Consider the following 13,515-nt stretch of genomic DNA (forward strand, 5'->3'; position numbering starts at 1 on the left):
GTACCTCTGAAAGTGGAATGAAAGGGGCAATGAAAATAGGAAGATTAATGTCTTTTAAGAAGCCTCAACCATTCTGAGCAGCCAGGGTACTGCCCATCTCTCTCATCAGCAGAAGAAAGGAGGATTATTACTATAGAAGCTGACCCTGTGGGTTTTTAAAAGGAGGGACCCTGGGCACCACTGAGGGAGAGCTATACCACAGAAAAAAGAGAATTATGTAAAACTTGAATTGGCATGGTCTAATAGAAATATAAGGGAAGCCACAAATGTGAGCCATGTGCATAATTTTAAAATTTATAGTAGTCATATTTTAAAGGTTAAGGTAAAATCAAACTATACATTTTATTTAACCTAATATGTCAAAATATATTATCATTTCAATATGTAATCAATATAAAAATTGCTAAGTACTCAGAAGCTACATGTGACTAGTGGCTACCACATTGGACAGTGCAGATCTAGACACTGGGTGGTAAGAAATCTGAAATTCCTTTCCTCCATCATTCAGCTCCTAAAACCCTGACAAGTTATGTCTCGGAAGAGAAGAGATCAGACTTTTTTCCCTAGAGACTCTAAATGGCCCAAGAGTATAGAATTAATACATCAACATTCACGGGTCTTTCAAGACCCCCCACCTCCCTGCAGCCAAATCACCCAACGACAAGGTCAGGGTATTGACAGCTTTCCCCCACTTTGACTTTACGTAGCACTTCCTATCATATTTTTTTAGTGTCTCATTATGAATATAAACAGAGGCAAATATCACTAGATGCTATTCTTCAATGTGAAAAATGAAGACACCTCCTCCACAAAAAAGTAGTTAAAACCTGGGGAAAGGAGTTTTCAGAGAGAAGACTTCAAAGGACTTCAGTAGATCCTCATAGAGATAAGGGAAGATACGGTACCAGGGAATGTGAAGAGTATGTTTTATAAATGTAATTTGTAACTATAAATATAACCTTATGATATTAATATTATAACAACAGATACAGAAGACTCGATAGAAAAATTCGATGAAAGCAGAGACATATTTCCAGAATAAGAAGAAAAGCTGTTGAAAACTTGGAAGGAAAGGATAAGGAAATTGGAAGTTCAGTCTAGGAGTCCAATACCAGAACAACAGGAGTTTCAGGAAGAAAGACTAAAGAAAAGGGAGGGGAGGGGATTATTAGAGTGAGGATTGTATAATATTTCCCAGAATGTAAAGCTCAGAGTTTCTGGATTATACTGGGCTCCCTGGTGCAGTATTAGGAATAGAACCACACATCAAGGAATATCAACAGGAAATCCACAACACTGGAACAAAAAGAAAATCTTAAAGACCTTACAGAGAGAAGAAAAAACACAGACTCGACTGACCAGGAATCAGAATTTCATTGTTTTTTTCTTTCTCAAGGACAATCTGGAAAGCTAGAAGACTATTGAGGAATGGCTTCAAAATGTTGAAGGAAAATACTTTTTAACTTAGCATCTTATATAAAGCCAAACTGGCAGTTAAAAGTATAGAATTAAGGTATTTTCAAACATCCATCACCTCAAAAATTTCCCTGCCATTTATGTTAACTCAGGAGGCAACTTGAAAAGACAGTCCCCTACAAAAAGAAAGTAACCCAAGAGAGAGGGCAACGTGGGATGCAGAAGACAGTCTCTAACTGGAAATAGAGGCAAAGGATACGGCCAGGATGGCCGCAAGGGGGATGGCAGGACCGTCGCTGTGTAGAGTGCTCTCTCTGAGAACTGGTAGGATTTCCTTTGCTGCTTTGTATAGTAGCTTCTGACAGTGGTCATCCATCCTTGGTGAATTTTAGCTTGGATCTGCATCATTCTAATCTCCACCTCTCTGGTTACAAAATATTCTCCCTGTGTGTCTTTAGTTGGTATTTTCTTCTTCTTACAAGGACATAAATCACATTTGGTTGGAGCCTACTATAATGACCTCATCTTAACTTGATTACATCATTTAGACACCCTAATTCCAAATAATCCACTTTCAGGTACTAGGTGTAAGGATTCTAAAAAATCTTTTGAGGGACACTGTTCAACATAAAACAGTTCAGACTGAAAGTGAAAGTTGCTCAGTCAGTCTGACTCTTTGCGACGCTAGGGACTATACAGTCCATGGAATTTTCCAGACCAGAATAATGGAGTGGGTTGCCCTTTCCTTCTCCAGGGGATCTTCCCAACCTTGGAATCAAACCCAGGTCTCCTGCATTGCGGATTCTTTACCAGCTGAGCTACCAGAGAAGCCTACAGTTTATCTTGTAGCCTCTCAAATTCATATGTTTCCCATGTATAAAATACATTCACCCACCCAACATCCTTCAAAGTTTCAACCCTTTCCAGCATCAACTCTAAGGCTCAAATGTTATCTGAATATCTTCTAAGTCAGTTATGGGTGTGACTCAGTTTCTGGTCCATCCTTGGGCAAAATTCCTGCTCACCTGTGACCCTGTGAACCCAGAAAACAAGTAGAGGGCAAGCAGAGGTTCAGAACACACAGGAAAGATATTACTTACAAAACACAACTGATGGAATATCTGTTAGGTTTGAATGTACTGAGCAGAGATTTACTCTTAAGTAGAGAATTTGGGGGAGAGTAATGACAAATGTTTATCAAACTAAACAAATAAAAAGGAAATGTATCCAGGATATTACACAGTGCAGCTATGAATCAGTTCAGTTCAGTCACTCAGTCGTGTCTGACTCTCTGTGACCCCGTGGACGGCAGCACACCAGGCTTTCCTGTCCGTCACCAACTCCCAGAGCCTACTCAAACTCATGTCCATTGAGTCAGTGATGCCATCCAACCATCTCATCCTCTGTTGTCCCCTTCTCATCCTGCCTTCAATCTTTCCCAGCATCAGGGTCTTTTCCAGTGAGTCAGTTCTTCGCATCAGATGGCCAAAGTAATGGAGTTTCAGCTTCAGCATCAGTCCTTCCAATGAATATTCAGGACTGATTTCCTTTAGGATTGACTGGTTGGATCTCCTTGCAGACCAAGGGACTCTCAAGAGTCTTCTCCAACACCACAGTTCAAAAGCATCAATTCTTTGGTGCTCAGCTTTCTTTATAGTTCAACTCCCACATCCATACATGACTACTGGAAAAACCATAGCTGGACCTTCGTTGGCGAAGTAATGCTTTTGCTTTTTAATATGCTGTCTAGGTTGGTCAAAACTTTTCTTCCAAGGAGCAAGTGGCTTTTAATTTTATGGCTGCAGTCACCATCTGCAGTGATTTTGGAGCCCAAAAAGATAAAGTCTCTCACTGTTTCAATTGTTTCCCCATCTATTTGCCATGAAGTGATGGGACCAGATGCCATAATCTTAGTTTTCTGAATGTTGAGTTTTAAGCCAACTTTTTCATTCTTTTCTTCCACTTTCATCAAATGGTTCTTTAGTTCTTCTGCGCTTTCTGCCATAAGTGTGGTGTCATCTACATATATGAGGTTATTGATATTTCCCCTGGCAGTCTTGATTCCAGCTTGTGCTTCCTACAGCCTGGCATTTTGCATGATGTATTCTGCATATAAGTTAAATAAACAGGGTGACAATATTCAGCCTTGATGTACTCCTTTCCCTATTTGGAACCAGTCTGTTGTTCATATTCTGTTCTAACTGTTGCTTCTTGACCTGCATACAGATTTCTCAGGAGGCAGGTCAGGTGGTCTGGTATTCCCATCTCTTTTAAGAATTTTCCACAGCTTGTTGTGATCACACAGTCAAAGGTTTGGCATAGTCAATAAAGCAGAAGTAGATGTTTTTCTGGAACTGTGTCACTTTTTCTGTGATCCAATGGATGTTGGCAATTAGATCTCTGGTTCCTCTGCCTTTTCTAAATCCAGCTTGAACATCTGGAACTTCACGGTTCACGTACTGATGAAGCCTGGCTTGGAGAATTTTGAGGATCATTTTGCTAGCGTGTGAGATGAGTGTAATTGTGCACTAGTTTGAGCATTCTTTGGCACAGCCTTCCTTTGGGATTGGAATGAAAACCGACCTTTTCCAATCCTGTGGCCACTGGTGAGTTTTCCAAATATGCTGACAAATTGAGTGCGGCACTTTCACAACATCATCTTTTAGGATTTGAAATAGCTCAACTGGAATTCCATCACCTCCACTAGCTTTGTTCATAGTGATGCTTCCTAAGGCTCACTTGACTTCCTTTGCATTCTAGGATGTCTGGCTCTAGATGAGTGATCACGCCATCGTGATTATCTGGGTAATGAAGATTTTTTTGTATAGTTCTTCTGTGTATTCTTGCCACCTCTTCTTAATATCTTCTGCTTCTGTTAGGTCCATACCATTTCTGTCCTTTATTGTGCCCATCTTTGAATGAAATGCTACCTTGGTATCTCTAATTTTCTTGAAGAGATCTCTAGTCTTTCCCATTCTGTTATTTTCCTCTATTTCTTTACACTGATCACTGAGGAAGGCTTTCTTATCTCTCCTTGCTATTCTTTGGAACTCTGCATTCAAATGGGTATATCTTTCCTTTCCTCCTTTGCATTTCTTTTTCTCAGGGATGGCCTTGATCACATCCTCCTGTACAATGTCACCAACCTCCATTCATAGTTCTTCAGGCACTCTGTGTATCAGATTTAATGCCTTGAATCTAGTTGTCACTTCCACTGTATAATTGTAAGGGATTTGATTTAGGTCATAACTGAATGGTCTAGTGGTTTTCCCTATTTGCCTCAATTTAAGTCTGAATTTGGCAATAAGGAGTTCATGATCTGAGCCACAGTCAGCTCCCAGTCTTGTTTTTGCTGACTGTATAGAGCTTCTCCATCTTTGGTTGCAAAGAATATAATCAATCTGATTTTGGTGTTGACCATCTGGTGATGTACATGTGTAGAGTCTTCTCTTGTGTTGTTGGAAGAGGGTGTTTCCTGTGACCAGTGCGTTCTTTTGGCAAAACTCTATTAGCCTTTGCCCTGCTTCACTCTGTATTCCAAAGCCAAATTTACCTGTTATTCCAGGTGTTTCTTGACTTCCTACTTTTGCATTCCAGTCCCTTATAATGAAAACATATTTTATTGGGTGTTAGTTCAAGAAGGTCTTGTAGAACTTCATAGAACCATTCAACTTCAGCTTCTTCAGCGTTACTGGTCAGGGCATAGAGTTGGAGTACTGTGATATTGAATGGTTTGCTTTGGAAATGAAGAGAGATCATTCTGTCATTTTTGAGATTGCATCCAAGTACTGCATTTTGGACTCTTTTGTTGACTATGATGACTACGCCATTCCTTCTAAGGGATTCTTGCCCACAGTAGTAGATAGAAGGGTTAGCTGACTTAAATTCACCCATTCCAGTCCATATTGGTTCGCTGATTCCTAAAATGTCGATGTTCACTCTTGCCATCTCCTATTTGACCACTTCCAATTTGCCTTGATTCATGTACCTAACATTCCAGGTTCCTATGCAATATTGCTCTTTATAGCATTGGACCTTGCTTCTATCAGCAGTCACATCCACAAGTGGGTGTTGTTTTTGCTTTGGCTCCATCCCTTCATTCTTTCTGGAGTTATTTCTCCACTGATCACCAGTAGCATATTGGGCACCTACCGACCTGGGGAATCCATCTTTCAGTGTCCTATCTTTTTGCTTTTTCATACTGTTTCAGCTGTGAATAGCACTTATATAATTGAAATACGATAAATCTTGAAATCTAATAAAAATTATGATATGGCTAAAAGTTTCAGAGAATGACAAGGTTTGAGTTTATGAGTGTGTATATGGATGTATAGGAGTAATGAGTGAGTATATGTGCATGTCTCAGTGTGTGTTATATGGGGTTGGGCAAGCTGTTTTTTCAAGAGGGAGTCAGTTGATGATGGTAACTAAATATCTTGTTATTTAGAGATAACTGAGTTAAGTAGCAAAAGAAACAGGTAAATACGTTGAAGATTTTTACCTCTGGGAATTGTGTCATGGCATGGGAGTGTGCATGCTCAGTCATGTCTGACTCTTTGTGACTCCACTGACTAACCTGCCAGGCTTCTCTGTCCATGGAATTCTCCAGGCAAGAATACTAGAGTAGGTTATCATTTCTTTCCTCCAGGGGATCTTCCTGACCCAGGGATTTGGCTCCTGCATTGGCAGGCAAATTCGTTACCACTGAACCACCTGGAAAGCTCCATGGGCATGGGAGGGAACTGGTATTTTTCACAAGACTCTTTACACAATGTTTTGGCTTTAAAAAATAAGTGGATGTAAAATTTTAATTTAAATTTTAAATTAAATTAAATTTAATTTAAATTAAAAGGATAAAAGAAAAAAGAGTAAAAGTTTTTGTGTAAAATGTAAAATTGACAAAAAGAGCTTGCCTTAGTATTACTCATTATTTTGCGTAGTGGTTAAGAGCACAAGTTCTGGGTCTGATTTCTTGGGTTTGTTTGGATCTTGCTTCTCTCACTCATCAACCAGTGAGACCCTTTCCAGTGTGACCTTGGACAAAAGTTACTAGTCGTTAAGGTGCCTCAGTTTTCTACTATTTAAATAGTTTCTACTTCATAAGATTACTGAAGAGATTAAATAACCTAGTAATACATTGACTAGCAGCAGCAGCATATGGTAAGTGCTCAATAAATGTTAGCCATCACAGTTTACATTGAATTGTTAATTGCATCAGAAAATATTTAGAAATGTGAAAACTGAAGAGAGCTAACAGGCAATATGGGGAAATATAAGGTTGCTTCCCAATAACATCTTACTTTTATTACTATGTTTTTTTTTTTAAACATGTGCAGCAGTCATGCACATATCTTCTTTCTTTTCTTAAGAGACTTCATTAAAAAAACATCCTTTAAGAAAGTATATTTTAAACTATTTTGGGCATGCATAGCACACAGTCTGGGAATAAACTCACTTTATAGCTGAAGTAAATGGGAATATTGATCTGAAATAGATCTGAGAGTGACCTAGAAGTGAACTGTTCTAAATCACACTGAGCCTCCCCAGACCAATCTGATGAGACTCATAGCCCATTAATACCTGAAGCAGAACTTTTGGTTTAAAATGTTCAGTAAAACTCCAGTCCATTAGATTGCGTTGCTGGGTTTTCTTTATGTCCTCTAACTCGGCTTCTACAGTCATCTTCTTTGGTTTCTTAAAAAAAAAATCAGAGGAATACAATTTCAGCTTTAATTTGTTTAAGTCCAAATGAAGCCCTCTTGGACTCCATCAACTAACCAGCATGCACTCCATCTAATTGGGGGAAATCTGCATATGTATAAATCCATATGGCAACATTTTAAGAGAACTGCTGCCAGAAAAAGTATGCCTTTGACTTTTTTTTTTTTATGGGCAACATAATCTAAATATTTTTATTGTTAGGTTATACTCTTCTGAGTCCTGTTAGCAATTATAGGCAGGTTTTCTGAACTCACTTCAAGACAGCATTAGTTCTACATAGCTGTATGGTCAGCAGGTGTTCGTGACGTTGCCAAGCCACACTGTCTAGAGAGAAGCATGGAGCCTGGAAGTTTTGCTTGAGCGGCTGGTGAAATTAACTCCTTTCTCTCCAGTTGGAACTGAGCTGGGGAGGCGGGGTGTCTGAATAAACCCTTCTCCTCTAGTACCAGCCCCTTCCTGCTAAGTTTCTTTTTTTAGTTACGGTTTTCTCAGATCTTACTGGCATCTACACTTTCAGGGCAATAATTCCCTACCTTTTCAAGAAGATCAGCATTTGTGACCGCTTCATCTTTGATCTCATTGTTCATGGTCTGCTCTGTAAATCAAAGACATCAACATCCAGTTGTGTTTGGGCTTTGTTCTCTCTTTGGTCAATGCTGTGCCTTTTTGTTGCCATGTGATCTATGTTTCTGTGCTGAAAAGGTAATTCCTGAAAGGCATGTTTCATGCCTCCAAAAAGGTGTTTTTGTCAATAATTCTAAATTAGTGTCTACCTAGAAAAGTTATACTAAGTCCTTTGAAAAGAACCCAGCTCCCTATATAATACATTCCTAAATCATATATTAGATATTCTGCCTTCAGACTGTATGGCTCGCTTCTGACAATGTACTTTCATCTTACAAGCTGCAAATATTTACTGATTAAACTATGTCAGCTGCTCCCCACACAGTTGTCTGTTATGATGCTGGTACTATCACAAAGCCTGTTCAAACTTGTATCTTGTGAGTGACAGACTAGGACAGGGGCAGGGATGTATGGAAAGAAGAACCCCCTGACAAAAGCACCTCCTACTAGAAGAAGCAATACCACACTCTATCCTGTTAAGCTCTTCCCCCATTCATTAACAATGTATTAATTTAAAACCCATTTAATGGGCATCTTCAGATTTACAGAATTTTTAAAAGTTAGTTAAATGAATAAAATGAATAGGGAGCTGGGTTCCACGGGGCCCCTTATCATGGACACACTAGCTCTCGCTGTGACCAAAGAGTATACTTATATGATAACTGGGACTGTGATAACCTCCTTGAGTACTAAGCACACAGCCATAAATGGAGAGGGAAGAAACAGACTGATGGTGTTGATTTCTGAATCATCCTGTTTCAGTAAATCTTAAAGTTAACAAATGTGTTATGTAGAGGAATTCCATGGTATATGAGTTTCACATGGATAAATAGACACTTTACTGTGAAAGTTTCAGAATTTGTAATATGCTCTTGTGACTGTGAATCTCTAAGAAAGAAAGAAATCAAGGACATAGCATATTCCAAATCTGATCAAAGTAATAAAGTTGAGGGGGGGCGGCACATTAAATCTTGTAACATATCTGTCTTACTGCTCAAAGACAGCCAGTCTGACTTTTTATCACCCTCTGAATAATAGCAGATTAATCCCGAGGAAGTCATATAAAAATGGCTCCAGCTTGACTCTCCAGCCACACCTCCTTCTACTCTCCCTGGCTCATTCCACTCCAGACTCACTGGCTTGCTTGTTGTATCTTGAAGTTTTTGAACTTGATTTTCTCTCTGTCTAGCATGCTTTGCTTTTAGAGAGTCATCTGTTTCAAACCCTTCATTCATATTGCTGTTCAACTGTCACCTCCTCAAGAGTCTTCTGCTTCTTATCCTGCTTGATTTTTTATCATGGCATTTATCCATGCCTAATAATATTTGTCTGTCTCTCCATCTCAAATGTGAATTCCTGGAGAATAAGAACTTCTATTTTCCCTAACCTTACTCTTTGCACGCAACACATGGTAGGAAATCGGTAAATACATATATATATTTTTTTGATTGAATGAGAGAAATCTACATCATGTATTAAAACTGGAAATAAATATTGAGCCAAATAGAGAGTGCAGAAATGTGGAAGAAATCCTACAACAAAAGCTTATTTGTGGGGTAAGCATAAGCTCAGCTGGTAAAGAATCTGCCTGCAATGTGGGAGACCTGGGTTAGATCCCTGGGTTGGGAAGATCCCCTGGAGAAGGGAAAGGCGACCCACTCCAGTATTCTGGCCTGGAGAATTCCATGGACAGTCCATGGATTCGCGAAGAGTCAGACACGACTGAGCAACTTTCACTTTCACAAGATCTAAATTTTCATTGTGTGGCAAAGAGAACCACATCTGGGCTTCTAGAGGGACTAGCTAATTACATCTAAGCAAGATAGGCCAAATGTTTTACTTGTCTTTAGGAGCATAGCTACTTATATTTTTGCTACTAGTTCCATCTCACCTTGGGCTGGTGAGGGTAACAGCATGAATGTTCCATTTTGATTTAAAGAAAACTATAAATTCAATTCAGTTTAATATTTATATAACACAGACACTCAAGAGAAAACTCAGGCCAACTATAACTCTAAATAGACCATTATGTCCCATGTGTCCTTGAAGCAATTGATATGCAATCTGTGGAATAAAAATTATTCTATTCTATGGGCTGCCAGATTTCCGGGAGACTTGATATTCCCTCCTGTGTCTAAGGATCCAATAGAAAAAAAAGTCTCCAGTTTAGAAAATATGTTTTAAAAAACTGTGCATCAGATATTTTGTCAAAGGGAAGAACATTCTAAGACTAATCTGAACTCTATTTAATAGTAGAGTAAAAGTCATTCTTTTTCTTTCTTCCTGATTTCTTCCTTCAACCACATAATCCTTTGACAGTGTGATTCAGTAGTTTTTGACACATCTGGAAATGGATTCATTCTCATCTCTTTGAAAAACAGCTTTCCTAATCTGTTTTACTTTAGAGATAACAAGATCCCTCTGCAAAGCAGTTACTTTATTAAAAAAACACTCAACAAGCATAAAGGGCACATCTAAACCTATAGCCTCATGGTTATCAACTCTCAGGTTTTTCATAAATATCCAATAGGCCCCGTCAAGTTCAAAACCAGTCTCAGATGGAAATCTACTGTTTGGTTGAGAAAAGCACAAGTATTTAGCCCTTCAAGTCCAGGAACAGGCTTTTCTATGTATTTGATGCTAAGATGGTTGTGCAGGAAATACATGAACAATTTCTGCTTTGTTTAGAGATTTAAAGTGGCTGCTTCAGAAATGTGACTCAGTTAGGGGAAAAATGCAAAGACAAACAAAAGATTAGCAACAACAAAAATTTCCCTTACATGTTAATAGCCTCAGTGAGGCACCAAGGTTCATCTACCCATCTCCATCCAAATGTAACAATTCCTTGACAGAGGCCAGCCTACATCAGGTAGAATCCCTCACAGGCCATGGGTTCAGCTCTCAAGATTGCTTGGCCACTAGGATACACCATCCATTATAGCATTTTTAGCCATGATGATTTAGGGAATTGCTATAAACATTTACTTTGCACCAGGACTCAGAACACAAATTTATGTGGTTTGACCACCAGGTGGCAAAAGTTGCCTAAGGAAAGCTATGTACCAACTGCTCTTTAAAAAAAAAAAAAAAAGGCAAAATAAAACAAACAAACAAAAAACCCCTCAGGCCTTATCTCTCTCCTGGCTTATTCTGGCTCTATATTAACTCAAAATGACTTCTTTGTCATACATTTATATTCCAATAGGACTCACTAATGCCATAATATCTCAAGTTAATTTTTTGCGAGTTAGGCTAATAGGTAAGGGTATATAGAACAGGGAGATAGAGAACCAACCCTAAAGGTAAGGCACCTGCCCTGAAGGTAAGCAACCAGCCCTAGGAAGTCCCAAAGGCAACAAAATTGGGTATGTATAACGATGAAGAAGAGAATATGAATATGGTTAAACCATCAGATGCATCCCAAGGCATTTCTTAGAACTGAGGAAGCCACAAGACACAGTGGAGGAAGCACTGCTTTGGATCCCTCTTTGGAATCCTGACTTCCTGCTCGTATGTGGTTGAACAAGTTACTTAACCCCTCTGAGTCGTTGTTTCCTCATCTTCAGGATTAGGCTATGCTCATACTCACTTAACATCTATTCTTTTATAGCAGTGACCATTTTTTAGAATTTTGAAATAATACAGAAAAGTACAAAGAACTTAAATGCTTGCTATAATGAATAATGATAAAGAAAAGTCCTAGCACTTCAGACAACTTACTCATGTTATTTCACAATCACATTTCTTTATTAAACCTTCATATAATTTCTGACTTTTTTTTTGGATTGTTCTGGGTTTTTTTACACACAATTTACAAATAATAACAGTTTTGCTTCTTTTCAACATTTATAGCTTTATCTCTTTTTCTTACCTTACTGAGTTGGCTAGCATCTCCAAAGTGATCCTAAATAGGAGAGTTTACAGTGGATAACCTTCTGATCAAGGGAAACCTTTCAACTTTTCATCTTGATAGATAATGTTTCTTATAGTAAGTTTTAAAACACACTTTATAAGGTAGAGAAGTTTTCTCTCCATTGCTAGTTTGTTTTTCATAAATTGCTATATTTTTTCTCCATCCACTGAGATTACATTTTTCTTAGTGTGTTCACTGATAAATTATATTGATTTTACAATGTATGCATTTCCTTCTTACAAAAACTTGTCTTGACTATTATGATTTTGTATATTGCTAGATCAGTTTGCTTATGTTTTATTCAGGATTTTGGCATATATGTTCATGAATAACTGAGTTTTAATTTTTGTTGTTGTTGTTGTACTATCCTTGACAGTTTTATTATAAGGCTGATGCTAGTTTCATAAAATGAGAAGAGAATAATCCTTCTATATTTCCTGGAATTAATTTTTGCTAAGATTGGAACTATATTTTGAGTGTTTAGAACTATTATTTTTTGAGTGTTTAATATCACTAGTCAATGAGATTATTTGAATTTGGCATGTCTTCTTTGGGGAGTTTTTAAATTGACTTAATTTATTTAAATAATTATAAGATACTCAGGTTTTATATTTCTTCTTGAGTGAATACTTTTCTAGTAATTTACTCATTTCATTTTTCAGTTCAGTTCAGTCGTTTAGTCATGTCCGACTCTTTGCAACCCCATGAATCGCAGCACGCCAGGCCTCCCTGTCCATCACCAACTCCTGGAGTTCACTCAAACTCACGTCCATTGAGTTGGTGATGCCATCCAGCCATCTCATCCTCTGTCATCCCCTTTTCCTCCTGCCCCCATCCCTCCCAGCATCAGAATCTTTTCCAATGAGTCAACTCTTCGCATGAGGTGGCCAATGTACTGGAGTTTCAGCTTTAGCATCATTCCTTCCAAAGAAAACCCAGGACTGATCTCCTTTAAAATGGACTGGTTGGATCTCCTTCCAGTCCAAGGGACTCTCAAGAGTCTTCTCCAACACCACAGTTCAAAAGCATCAATTCTTCAGCACTCAGCTTTCTTCACAGTCCAACTCTCACATCCATACATGACCACAGGAAAAATCATAGCCTTGACTAGACGGACCTTTGTTGGCAAAGTAATGTCTCTGCTTTTGAATATGCTATCTAGGTTGGTCATAACTTTCCTTCCAAGGAGTAAGCGTCTTTTAATTTCATGGCTGCAGTCACCATCTGCTGTGATTTTGGAGCTCCCCAAAATACAGTCTGACACTGTTTCCACTATTTCCCCATCTATTTCCCATGAAGTGATGGGACCAGATGCCATGATCTTTGTTTTCTGAATGTTGAGCTTTAAGCCAACCTTTTCACTCCTCTCTTTCACTTTCATCAACAGGCTTTTTAGTTCCTCTTCACTTTCTGCCATAAGGGTGGTGTCATCTGCATATCTGAGGTTGATATTTCTCCTGGCAATCTTGATTCCAGCTTGTGCTTCTTCCAGCCCAGTGTTTCTCATGATGTACTCTGCATAGAAGTTAAATAAGCAGGGTGACAATATACAGCCTTGACGTACTCCTTTTCCTATTTGGAACCAGTCTGTGGTTCCATGTCCAGTTCTAACTGTTGCTTCCTGACCTGCATATAGGTTTCTTAAGAGGCAGGTCAGGTGGTCTGGTATTCCCATCTCTTTCAGAATTTTCCACAGTTTATTGTGATCCACAGTCAAAGGTTTTGGCACAGTCAATAAAGCAGAAATAGATGTTTTTCTGAACTCTCTTGCTTTTTTGATGATCCAGTGGATGTTGGCAATTTGACCTCTGGTTCCTCTGCCTTTTCTAAAACCAGCTTGA

General features: G+C 38.6%; 1 protein-coding gene across 7 annotated transcripts in view; it reads right to left on the bottom strand.

Annotated features, from left to right (window-relative positions):
- The window catches only part of SPAG17 (sperm associated antigen 17), a 283,690-nt gene that overhangs the window by 164,916 nt on the left and 105,259 nt on the right, over nt 1–13,515 (bottom strand). For all 7 annotated transcript variants that reach the window (XR_015160805.1, XM_086392104.1, XM_086392103.1 and 4 more), the window contains 2 exons: nt 7,671–7,732; nt 6,997–7,110 (listed from right to left, as the gene is read on the bottom strand). Coding sequence is in view for 6 of the 7 variants with exons in the window: in XM_086392104.1 (XP_086248230.1) it covers nt 6,997–7,110; nt 7,671–7,732 (176 nt within the window). In the remaining variant the exon portion in view is untranslated. The remainder of the gene's footprint in view (nt 1–6,996; nt 7,111–7,670; nt 7,733–13,515) is intronic.

Source organism: Bos grunniens, chromosome 3, assembly GCF_055505025.1.
Source record: "Bos grunniens cultivar Pamir isolate PY7600 chromosome 3, Bosgru_T2T1.0, whole genome shotgun sequence".
In the NCBI taxonomy this organism is placed as follows: domain Eukaryota; kingdom Metazoa; phylum Chordata; class Mammalia; order Artiodactyla; family Bovidae; genus Bos; species Bos grunniens.